The 12,743-nt window shown below is 39.2% G+C and overlaps 2 protein-coding genes across 2 annotated transcripts in view; one reads left to right on the top strand and one right to left on the bottom strand.

The window, feature by feature from the left end:
- The window catches only part of RIF1 (replication timing regulatory factor 1), a 260,403-nt gene that overhangs the window by 6,740 nt on the left and 240,920 nt on the right, over positions 1-12,743 (bottom strand). The window lies entirely within an intron of this gene.
- NEB (nebulin) overlaps positions 1-12,743 on the top strand; it is a 206,325-nt gene that overhangs the window by 22,550 nt on the left and 171,032 nt on the right. Inside the window, exons 11-23 of the mRNA XM_058664477.1 lie at positions 2,730-2,834; positions 3,460-3,567; positions 5,824-5,940; positions 7,459-7,563; positions 7,649-7,756; positions 7,851-7,955; positions 8,343-8,441; positions 9,367-9,471; positions 10,382-10,489; positions 10,579-10,692; positions 11,972-12,073; positions 12,166-12,273; positions 12,367-12,471. Coding sequence (XP_058520460.1) covers positions 2,730-2,834; positions 3,460-3,567; positions 5,824-5,940; positions 7,459-7,563; positions 7,649-7,756; positions 7,851-7,955; positions 8,343-8,441; positions 9,367-9,471; positions 10,382-10,489; positions 10,579-10,692; positions 11,972-12,073; positions 12,166-12,273; positions 12,367-12,471 — 1,389 coding nt within the window. The remainder of the gene's footprint in view (positions 1-2,729; positions 2,835-3,459; positions 3,568-5,823; positions 5,941-7,458; positions 7,564-7,648; positions 7,757-7,850; positions 7,956-8,342; positions 8,442-9,366; positions 9,472-10,381; positions 10,490-10,578; positions 10,693-11,971; positions 12,074-12,165; positions 12,274-12,366; positions 12,472-12,743) is intronic.

Below are 12,743 nucleotides of genomic sequence, written 5' to 3'. Positions count from 1 at the left end.
GACATTAACCTGTGGTGATTATACACCAGGATCCTTTGGAGTTGTGTTTATGGGCATTTTATAGCTTTCTCAGATTCTTTAACAGATCCATGCGCCACTAAGATCAGAACTACTTCTGTAGATGCTTTCAGCAAATCCAAAATCAATATTATTGACTTCCATTCTTCAAAGCTTCAAAGGAGAAGGGTATGTAAATTAATACAAATCCCAGTAAAGATTTTCACTGGAGAATTTTGTCTCTCACACAGATTTTTTTCTCTAGAGTTTTTACTTTCTGTTACAATGATGTTTATTATTATAGCTATTATACTGTGCATTTGTATGGCATTGCACAATTTACAAAACACTATTTCTTGTATGATCTTACTTAATTTTTCATCAGTCCACTGTAAATGTTACTGACAGCAATTGTAATTGAGAAAATGGAAGTTCAGAAAGACTAAGTCACTCTTTCAGGAGTCAAGTCTTGGGGATATGAGGGTGATCTGGCTGTGACGTCATCCCATTGATCCCCAGGATGGATTTGGCTGATCTGACTGGCTAGGAGGTGTCCCCTTCCTCACTCACCACTCCATGTGTGTCCCTCCCAAAGCTGCATGCTTTGTCCAAGAGGACCACCATGCCTGCTAAAGGAACACCAGTCTTTGGTAAAGAGTGTATAAGTAGCTGCAATCTCCTGCTAGAACCTCCAAACAAGCTCTCAAGGAGTCAAATCCTGGGCCCAGAATTTCCAAACCCATGACTCTAAAATGTGTAGCTGTGGAAACCAGATAGCTATTAATTGGTGTATTAGCCCTCTGAGGAGACTATGGAGGGGCCTTTGTGAAGGCTGGACTTTTTTTAACTCAAGCTCATCGATGTTGCACTTTTTCTAGTATGTGGATATTAAGTCTATTCTGTGAACCATGGAGGACATGCCTCCATCTTTGCTCTGGCTGCCACTCAGGGGCCAGGTTTGAGATTGGCTGAGGTATTTCCACTCTAAGAAAATTTGGGCCAAGGAAGTTCAAAAGCCACTTATCATGGTCTCTATTTTGGCGCGTGTGGTTTGAATAAACACTTGTGAAGCAACTTCGAAATATTGCCTTTTACAAAAAAAAAGATTTGTACTTTTATTGGAAAGGCAGATTGACAGAGAAAAGAGATAGACCATGGTGTTGAGGATTTCCCTGCACACCCCCCCCCCCCCAAAAAATGTTCTGCACCTTAAATGTCGACAAATATCTTGTTAGAGTTACAAGCCAGTCTGGATTATCCCAAAATCTGCCAAGATCAACAAAATTATACTTCAACACAACAAATGGCTAAATACTAAAATGAAATAGACATGAGACAGCTGAATGGTACCCTGTGGCCTTTTCGGGGTATATAGCAGCCGGTCCGGTCCTGTATATAAACTAAAATTGAGATGTCAATGAGCTAATCATAGGTTGTGGTTAGGACTTGTTTTTTTTGTTATTTTGTTCTTTTTTTTTTTTCTTTAACATACTGGTTACTCAAAACTATGTCAATTCCATAATATTGCAAATTGCTGTTGATGTTATATTGGGACTCTTAATTGACTGTGATGATATTATACCAGCTCTGACTTCGGACCAGAAATGGTCTCCCCAAGAAACTGTTCAACCCATCTGGACAATAAGTAGCTGGACTCCATGCTTAATATATGTTTGCAAGGAAAGAATCTTGATTGAATTTGAACTGTAATGCTGCATCAAGGTGGAGGAATCCACCAGGGGGGAGGGGAGAGGGAGGGGGAGGGGGATTCCCAAAGCCTATGAAACTGTCATATAATGCTAAATATTAATTAAAAATAAAAATTAAAAAAAAAAAAAAGAAAAGAGATAGAAAGATCTTCTATCCACTGGTTCCCTTCCCAAATGACTGCAATGGCCAGAGCTGAGCTGAACTGAAGCCAGGAGCCAGGAGTTTATTCCAGGTCTCCCACAGCAGTGCAGAGTCCCAAAGTGTTGAGCCATCTTCTGTTGTTTTCTCAAGCCTCAGGTAGGGAGCTGAGTGGGAAGGAGAGCAGCCAGGACACAAATCAGTGCCCATGTGAGATCTTAGCACTTGCAAGGCTGAGGACTAGCAAATTGAGCCATTGTGCTGAGCTCCAAATATTTCCTCTTGTGTCATGTTTGAAGGTGTGAGAATGAAGATATGACACTTGTCTTCAAAGAACTCACAGTCTAGGGTTCAGTTGTGGCGATGTTGGAGTACTATGGGACAGGGGTTTCACTTTCAAGTTCTTTTTTAAAAATAAAAATGAGGAGATACTATTCTTTAGCCTGCCAGATCAATTTTATGGTGATTGTTGCTTTAAGACATAACTAGGAGTTTTTGGTAAAGCTTAGAAATGAATGACTAAATTCATTTGTCATGGAAATCTTAGGTTAATATGTCTTACTGCAACTGAAATATCACAATAGGATGACTTTTGATCCTTCTTCAGACATGAAGGAACTTCTGTAAAACCTTCTGTTTTTTTGCTTCCCACAAATCACTTGTCAAATAAATAAATGCTTAAAATTCCAAATGAATTAAATCCTTAAACTCAGCAAAGAGAGTAATACTTTCTTTCACATTTTCTACTCCCCTCCCCCCAGCTAACCTTTCTTATTTATTAAGGATCCAAGAGCAGCCTACTCAGGATGCACTAAAATACTCCTCATTATTGCCCAATTTTCTATCACATTTGTTAATTTTGGGATTTTTCTTTGTTTTGCTAGCAAAAATACAAGGAAGACTATGAAAATAAAGTCAAAGGCAAATGGAGTGAGACACCTTGCTTTGAAATTGCAACTGCCAGAATGAATGCTGATAATATCAGCAATGTGAGTATGAAAGGGTAGCTGAGATCCTGGGAGAGGACCCCTTTTCGTTATGGCGTCTAGCTATGGGCTACATCTGCAATAGAATAGTGAGCATGAGGATCCCGCCTCTCAAGGATGGGACAGGAAAGAAATTCCATGAACGCTTCCTTTGGAGAAACAGTATTTTGACAGAATTCCGTTTTTTCAACCTAAATTGGGGTAGTGTACAACATTGCCAGTAGACTTTCTTATGGGCTGCAAAATTAAAGGAGCTCTTTTTAATGTACTCTGCCTAGAGAAGTAAAACTGCACATTTGTGAAAGTGATGAATCCAGTTTTTCTTTGCTAGGAGATACAAGTCTATTTTATTTCAAGTTTTCTACTCCTTGACATCAAGAGTTCTTCCTTGGTGGCCAAGAAGGACTGTTTTAATGATTCTTTGAGCTCTTTTTAATTGCTTCAAATCTCTGTTATGCTATTAATCACATTAGTGGAGGCATCACATTCTTGAACATAATCTGACCTACTCTATCAAGGGGCGGTGGTGGCTTCCAATATTTTCTCCAAATGCCCAGTACCCTCCCTGGTAAGCCTGGACATAGATTGTTTCCATTATACTCTTCTGGCATGTTTTGATGTCTTACAGAGGAAATACCAGGAAGATTTTGAAAGCATGAAAGACCAGATCTACTTCATGCAGACTGAAACACCAGAGTATAAAGTGAACAAGCAAGCTGGAGTGGCAGCTAGCAAGGTACGAGGGCATTTTCCCATGCATCTTGGTGATGGTATTATGGATGAATCTCTTACAACCCTGGCTCTTATTTAGGGAGAGTTACCAAGGTGGATACAGTGGATTCAGGCATTTGTACAAGAATAGGGTGAAAATAACACGGTGACAAAGGACTTTGAAATTATAATAGGATCACTCAATATTTAAAAAAAACCTTCGTGACACATGAGCATTAACAAGGTCCAATTGACATCTTTAATATTTTATAGAATAAATTGCATTTTTTGTATCCAAAAGTAAAATGATTATACCCTTAGCTAGTAGGACTTCTCCCACCAGAAAGACAATTGGCAGCCTACTGTAAAGACCGTTCTCCTTTACTCAATCCTGCCATTATACTTATTATTTTCTCACTGACCAGAATAAGATCTGGTCACAGACAAGACACATAAATCATTGGATATCTTCATATGTTCCGTAGGTGACTTCAATAGACACTTGGACTCCTTAAAATTCTGAAGTGAGATGGGTACTGGAGAAAGCATACACTTTGAAACCAAGCACAGGGGTTCTAATACTGTCCTTGGCTGTGGCAGAGGAAAGAAAAGCAGGACAATCATATCCCAGGTGCAATTTAGTGATATGTTGTAGCAGTAGGAATGGCAGCGCAGTGTTTAGAAAGGAGAGCCTACCTGATTTGCTGAGGGAGTGACTGCCGACGCAATGTTTTTAATAATAAGTTTATTTATTTAGCACTCAAGAGTTAGAGAAGTGGAGGCAGAGGGAGGCATAGATGGAAGGAAAAGACGGAGGAGAGACAGAGAGAAACAGAATCTCTCATTTGCTGATTTGTTGTCCAGATGGCTCATTCCAGGAGCTGGGCCAAGCTGAAATCAGAAGCTACTTTCAGATCTCTCACACAGGTGCAGGAGACAAAAATATCCGGGTCACCATCATCATCTTTTCTCAGACCATCATCAGGGAGCTGGAAAAAGAAGTGGGGGCAGCTGGGACTTGAACCAGTACCCATGTGAGATTTTTGCCATTACAGGTGGTGGCTTTACCCAGTATGACACAATGCTGGCTCCTAAAAAGGGGTTGTTAAGATAGGAGAAAATACTACCAAGTGGCTATATTTATGGAAAAAAATTGAAAAGGGGAGAATTGAGTGGTGCTGGAGTAGGAGGCTGAGATGAGGTTCTTGAGTAGCAGAAGGGGAAGGGAACTGGTGCTTGAGAGGAGGGGCTGGCTTGTTAAAGACCCAACAGCTCCTCCGCACAACAGGGAAGTAGGCTCTGCATCCAAGGGACAGGTAGGGAGATGAGGGGCTTGAGAATTCTCTCCTGATAGTTTCCAGTTTTTCAAGGAAATGGATACTTCTCTACAGCAGAAAGGACACTCCTGCCTTCACTTCGTACAGAGTAGCCCATGCAGTGTTTTGTATTTCAGTTGGATATCTCATGCCATGTGAGCCCAAACTCTCTGGCACTATTTTTTGAGGTTCTTTCATGCTGGTAGATTACTCGGGGAGGGAGGTTCCTTGAACATCTATGGTTGTATGTTCTGATTATATGGCCTACACAGAGGCTCCTGGTCAGATCCAGGATTAGTTTCTTATTCTAGTCCCTGTGGGTACACATGACCCATGGGAGGCTTTTGGATCCCACCTCCTCACGAATTCTCACATCTGGAATTAAAAGACAAAAGTGGGAAATACTAAAGGAAAAGGTGAGATTGCCTCTCTTCATCCCATCCAACTCCTTTCCCTCCTTCTGCTCATGAGTTAAAGCTGTGTGTGCCCAACAGTGTCATAGGTGAGACACTGCAGTGCAGAACTGGGATACTTTTGGCTTATTTCAGAGATGTGTTCCCTGAAACAGCTGGAGGTGAAGCCCTGGGAGCAGCAGGCGTTTGGAATGTGAGGTGCTGTCACTGTTTAGGGATCCAGCTCTCTTCCATGATGTATGTGACACACTCTCTTGGAGGCCAGAGATCACATGCTGTTCTTTCTTGTATCTGTCCCAGCACCAGGCACAGAATTGACAGCCTATGAATATTTTTTGAATGAATAAATGAATGGGAAATCCAAGGATCCAAGAAATGTATGCAGTTTCTCTGCAGCTGTCTTCAGCTTCTAAGAATATTTTGGTTATAGAATGCCAAGCTGCCACTTTCCTAAAGAGAAGATTGATTTGTAGGACTGTGTCATAATAGCCACAATTGAGATGAGGACCAAAACAGCCAGTAGAGTTTTGTTATTTTCTTTCTCTCCAACAGGTGAAATACAAAGAGGACTATGAAAAGAATAAAGGAAAAGCCGACTACAATGTACTTCCTGCCACAGAAAACCCACTGCTCAGGCAGCTGAAGGCAGCAGGAAATGCCTTAAGTGATGTAAGTAGATTCTTGTGAAAAAGTGCTTTCTGCATCTCAGCTGCAAGGGAGATTTTTCTCTATCTGCAATATTAAATTCACATAAAGTTTTTCAAGGACAGTGAGACTGTGGAGTAGTGGTTGGCTGGGGCTGCCCAACCATAGGAAGTTGTATGCACCTAGGAGCCTCACATGCCTGCAGGCCTGTGGGCTTAGTCCACTGGGACAAGGAACTCCTCATTTGCTTATGAGATCTCTGAGCCTCTTCTGCCATGTGGGCTCCATATGATCTTGATAAGACAGAAAGAAACTTACAGGGAGATGTCCACCCCAGACAACAGAACTTTAAAAATGATTCCCTCAGTCTTCACAGCAGTTTCTCCTTGTTGGGAGTTGTTAGAAACCTGACCAAATATGTTGGATAAATGAGATTGACCTGGCATTAAAAGACTTACAGCTTAGGTATGCTAATTTTCTTGACTTAACCCATGCACAATGTACATATGAGTTAAAACAACTCATTTTACTCCATACATGTATATAATTGTGTCATTGAAAAAACAAAACAAAAAAATCTAATAGTCCATGGCCGTGTGTATTGTGTGAGTGTAATGTGTATGTAAGAAAGCAAGACAGAATATATACTGAAATAGCCAATCATTTGAGTTTCTACCTTGTGGTTAGGCTTGTTTTAACCCTTACCAATACTCAGAGATGAAATGCAGCTCTGTGTGGGATAGCTGTCTTCTCTCTGTCTCTTGAATTAAGTTAGCCCTGTAGGAAACATGTGCACATGATTGAGGAGTGGGTGGGCTGATGTGGTAAGTGAAAGTGTAAGTGGATCTGTCCAGAGCTCGACTGGGACATCCTGGCCCATTTGCCTGCTCACTGAAGGATGGCTTGATCAAACCAGTCAAAGCTCAGGGCTAGCTGTACTTAGTCAGAACCAAAATATAGATGCATTAGCAAAAACTATCCCCTATGATGTCTTGAAAAGTCCATGTAAAAACCGACAGTGGTGCACTTAATTTTGTCTTTAAAACCAGCAAGTGTTGTGGCTGTTCACATATACCCTATTTTTAAAGGCTAATTTCTTGTATCATAAGAGATTGTTCCTTGGTACAAGGAAGAAGATTGTGTATGTCTCAAGTTATATTAGCTTTTAATGTTTTAACATTTATAAAACAACCTGATGTTACTCGAAATTGCTGTTTTTTTTCTGTGGAGTCATCACTGAGTAAGAGTGAGGGGAGCAGAGAGACAGAGAATATAGAAATACCCCGCAACCCCTACAACAGCAGGCTTCGTCAAGGGTAGCATTTTGATTTAATTTCTTGAGACTGTTAAGAACTTGACCTTTACCAGAACCACCAACGGAAGGCACTTTGGATTCATGGCATCCTAAGGTTGACAGTCAGGTTTTCAGACAGTTGGTGGGTGATTGCTATTCTTGCTCTGTTTAGTGCCGCAGAATATGAGAGTTACAATCAGCACAGGAGAGACGGAGATCCTTTTTAACAGATTTTTTTTCTTTGACAGAAACTGTACAAAGAAAACTATGAAAAGACAAAGGCAAAGAGCATAAACTACTGCGAGACCCCCAAATTTCAACTGGATACAGTTCTTCAGAATTTCAGCAGTGATGTAAGCAGTTCCACCACCACTCCTTCCATTAAAAAGATTATCCATCATTGCACCAACTGATAAGTGAAAATGTCTTGTCTTTCAGACTAAATACAAAGATTCCTACCTAAAGAACATTTTGGGACATTACGTAGGCAGCTTTGAGGATCCATATCATTCACACTGCATGAAAGTCACAGCTCAAAACAGTGATGTAAGTTCTGAGATGATTGCTTGCCCTTCTCAAGACCACATGTTGGGGGCCATGAATCCACGGGCTGCATCTTTATTCTTTCTTCTCCTCATAGAAAAACTACAAGGCAGAGTACGAAGAGGACAGAGGCAAAGGCTTCTTCCCCCAGACGATTACTCAAGAATACGAAGCCATCAAGAAGCTCAATCAGTGTAAAGATGTGAGTGTGTGAGACGAGCTTTGAATGCAGCTGCTTGCAGAGCCCCCAGAGTCCAAGATGTGTTTGGCAGTCTAGAAGTCAGTGTAAGCATGGACATAGGAAGAAACAGAGGGCTACATATGCTGTTTGTCCCTGTTGCCATGCCTGTGTTTCAACAGCTGGGATAACTCATCTTCCCAAAGAAGAGTTATTGGGGCCCTGAAGATGCAGTCACGTTTCTCAGGTAGATGTAGGAACATCAAGGAAAGAAACTGCAGTCAGGAGAAACCAGTAAATGCTCTATTAACCACCAGTGTCTTTTGAGAGGAGAGCAGCTATACTCTTGCTTGGGTTTGATAACTAGTTGTTGTTGTGTGTGTTTTATTCATTTGTTTGCTTCCCCCACAGCACACCTACAAAGCCCATCCAGATAAGACAAAATTCACACAAGTTACTGACTCTCCTGTTATGCTGCAAGCCCAAGTCAATTCCAAACAACTGAGCGATGTAAGTCTCTCTGAATATTTGGGAAATTCAGCTTTGAGTGACAGCATTTCATACACGTTACAAATAGCATCCAGTGACTTGTTTATGGGGGGGAAAAAGATGCAAACTTTAGCAGGCTTAACTTGGATATATTTTATTGACCTAAAATAGTTTCCTGTGTGGTTGCCTTGATTTTTTTGCATAGACAACACTTTACAATAAAATGATTCAATAAGGGAAACAGATGTGGCTTAAGGTACTGAGAGGAACATGAGTTCTAGCATAAGGCAAACCTCAACAGAAATTCCAGTTACTGGTGACCAGATTATTTCAGCTCTTCATGCCTCATACATACTTCATAATTAATGGCTGTTTGGAAGATGAAGTGAAAGGATATCTGTGTGCAGCATACACCCTGGCTCAGATTTCTCTCAAATAAGTTTTGGAAAATGAAGTCTTGGTGACGAGTTTTGCTATCTGAGCTTTAGGCATGGATTTCCAAACATAGATGCAATTTAAAATAGAATTATTTGTAACCCCAGTATATTTGTGATCAGAAATAAAGGTTCTATTCAAGTTTCAGCAATCATGGTGTACCAAAAGGGGATACATAACAATGTTTATTAGGAAAGTGTCTGCAGTAAATGAATACTGACATGATGAAAATAAAGACGAAGTTGTGTGTCCCAGAATCCACAGGGCTAAATGAGATACAATGGAAGACAGCATTGTAGGAAAGAGCCAACTCATTCCATTAGGGCCCTACCATGGTGATGAATATGATCTCAGAAGGGCAGATGTTTGTCAGTTGTCAGAAGTGCAGGTGGCCTATCCAGCTCTGATCTCTTTTGATGTGAACAACTTTGTCAGTTACTTTGCAACATGTACCAACAAAAGTGTCTGTTACCATCTTTGAATTCATTGTTGTGCATTTTCTCTTTCTCAGCTAAATTATAAAGCAAAACATGAAACCGAAAAGTTCAAGTGCCACATACCACCAGATATTCCTGCCTTTATCCAACACAGAGTTAATGCCTATAACCTGAGTGATGTAAGTGCTTTCTGCAATGGGCTCTGTGATGCACTGGCAAACTTGGCTTCTACTTTGAAATGGCTCCTTTGCATTTCACTGAATATTTATTTCAATGTCAAAGACAGAAAGAACAGATAACCTTGAATTATGTTCCAGTGTCTCTGAATCTACCTTTTGAAATATGTATAGCCATTTTCCAAGTGGTTTCACAAATTGGAGAATACATTGTAACCCACCCTCAAAATCCCACTGTCTACAAAGTACCTAATTGAAAATCTTAATGTTAGATTTTAACTGCATATTCATTTATACTATACTACAATTGATTTTCTTGCAGGACATTTTATTAAAGTTTAATTTTAATTATTCCCCAGGCCTAGTGTTTCTATTTCTCACAAATGATACTTCTGCAGGCAGGAGAATATGAACTAATGAAACTATAGAATATTTAAAGGTCAGAAGACCAAGCAACCTTTCATTTTCTGAGCTTAATTTTACAAGAAAGTCATATTGCCTTGAGGGGTTAGATGTCCCAATTTCTTAAATTTTATAAATGACTAATATGAGTTCAGTATCCATTAGCATTGTAATAATTCATAATGTAACTTTTGAGAGGGACTTAGAGATTAAATGAAATGATGCTTTTCTATCATAAGAAATGAGATCCTTAACTATAAAATGTTTTTACTACCTTAAAAATATTCTGTGTTGGGAATCAAATATCAGGATGTTAGCAAGCTTAATTTGACAGTAGATTGTAAAAGATAGAAGTCTGATTTTATAAAACTACAAGTTCCAATTTGAGCAGCTTTGTCTACAATGTGATTAAGAGGCCCATTAATTTGTATTAAGGTAGTTATTCTTGAGCCTGAAATGTGATGACATGGTTATCATGTTTGCCAATCTTTCTTGCAATTTCCCTGTCCAGAATGTTTATAAACATGACTGGGAGAAGAGCAAAGCTAAGAAGTTTGACATTAAAGTGGACGCCATTCCCCTGCTGGCAGCCAAAGCCAACAGCAGGAACGCCAGCGATGTGAGTGTGGCTCACAGGTGTGGGCAGGGCAGCCTCAGGGGCATTTCCTGCTGAGGAGCTGGCAATGTGGCATTGTGCTGTCCTTGCAGGTGATGTACAAGAAAGACTATGAGAAGAGCAAAGGGAAGATGATTGGAGCCCTCAGCATTAACGATGACCCGAAGATGCTACACTCCCTGAAGACAGCCAAAAACCAGAGTGACGTGAGTGTCTTGGTGACTCAACTTTATCTACAGATTTGGCCATGTTTACTCTTAACCACCATTGAATGATGTAAAGCCAACTGAAATATGAGTGCACCACAAATTCAATGAAAGCCAGGTGATACAGGAAGATACCCTTGTCTTCCCTACCAATCTTCTGCACTTTCAGAAGACAGCAACGTCCCTTATTCTCCTTGGTGTTCCCTGTTTAAGTGGGAAGAGAAGCATCTTTGTGATGCAACTTTCTTTGCTGTTTTCCTTACAAATAGGTTCAATATTTTCAGTGTTTATATCATTTTATACAATGTCTGCCTCTTTTACATCTATATATGTATATATATATAGAGAGAGAAAATCAAACACAAAGTAGGTAAAACTAGGTAACACATAAGATCAAAAGCAAAAAATTTTGTTTTGAATGTTTTAAATACTGAACTTAATTTAAAATATTAAAATATTTTAGTAAAATATTAAAATATTTTACTAAAATATTTAAAATGTTTCACTTTAAAATATTTACTAAAAGAAACTGATCATAGTTGCTTTTCTAATCCCTATGAGAGAGGAAATATTCTCCATCACTCTGTAGCAGTATAATATCAGTTACAATCATTCCTGTGGTTGTTGAATATTTACTTTATTTCTGTTCATGAGTTTAAAAAGGATATCAGATATACTTGCAATAAAACAAATTATATTCATAGGTCATTATTATTCTCAGGTTTAGTGGTAAAAGCCAGTCTCCAGAGAGACTGTGTGTTTTCTCCACATACTGAAATAAACATTTCTATAGGATTGTGCCTTGGCATCAAAGGTACACCTTCTACCTGATTTTGCACAAAATTACTAAAGAAATTCATTTCCTTCAATGATAAGAAGATGAATTCTTTTAAGACAAAAACATGCATTAATGGCACTGATGCACTTTGATTTACTGAGAAATGTGAGCAAAGTAACATAACCATATTTGTACAGTCAGCAGCCAAGATTATATAAGATATGAGCCTGTGCCACATCCTGCCGTTTTTCTGCTGGGTGGAAAATAGATACTGAATAAATAGACTGTGCCCCTTTGGTTAATGTAAAACAGCAGTGCTGAAATTTCATGGGAAATGGAATGAAAAGATTTATTTTGGTGCAAAATTTTTTGAAATTCATGCATAGGTTTTCACAATATGAATATTCCATGGATTTCTTGAGGAATTTCTCAAAAAGCACAGCTTTTATTCCATAAGATATATTTTTCTTATTTTCTTTCACTTTCTCTTTCTTTTGGCAGAGGTTATACAAGGAAAACTATGAGAAGACGAAGGCAAAGAGCATGAACTATTGTGAAACCCCAAAATACCAACTGGATACTCAGCTGAAGAACTTCAGCGAGGTTTGAAACCAGGGCTACTTCTGGGGCTGGAGAGCCTGCTTTCTGCATGATGAATAGTTGTTAAGTTGAATTTTGTGCGTCTTCTTTTTCAGGCTAAATATAAAGACTTATATTTAAAGAATATTTTGGGACATTATGTAGGCAGCTTTGAGGACCCATATCATACACACTGCATGAAAGTTGCAGCTCAGAACAGCGACGTAAGTTTGAAGACAAAATATTCATGCCTCACATGTTTTACATGTTTTGGAGCATTAACAATTATGGTCTATTTTTGTTCTTCTGTATCATAGAAAAGTTACAAAGCAGAATATGAAGAAGATAAGGGGAAATGCTATTTCCCTCAGACGATAACACAAGAATATGAAGCAATCAAGAAGCTAGACCAATGTAAAGATGTAAGTCAGTGACCCTTAATTCTTGATATTGGGCTTGGGGTTCTTGTGACACGTAGTGTTAAATTTATAGTAGTTTAAATGCTAACATCTACTGGGTAGCAGGAGATATTTATTTTAGGATTTTGTATTTTGGTTAGAATTAGGGGACACTGGCATTTATGTAGAGACCTGTTTGTTACTAGACAACTGCGAGTTCACAAATATTTCATTTAGTTTATATCCAAATTTAGGGCAACATGAAGAAAACAGGTTTGTAAAAGATGAATGTTCCT

Source organism: Ochotona princeps, chromosome 5 (assembly GCF_030435755.1).
Source record: "Ochotona princeps isolate mOchPri1 chromosome 5, mOchPri1.hap1, whole genome shotgun sequence".
NCBI lineage: Eukaryota > Metazoa > Chordata > Mammalia > Lagomorpha > Ochotonidae > Ochotona > Ochotona princeps.
This window is presented reverse-complemented; position numbering and strand designations above follow the sequence as displayed.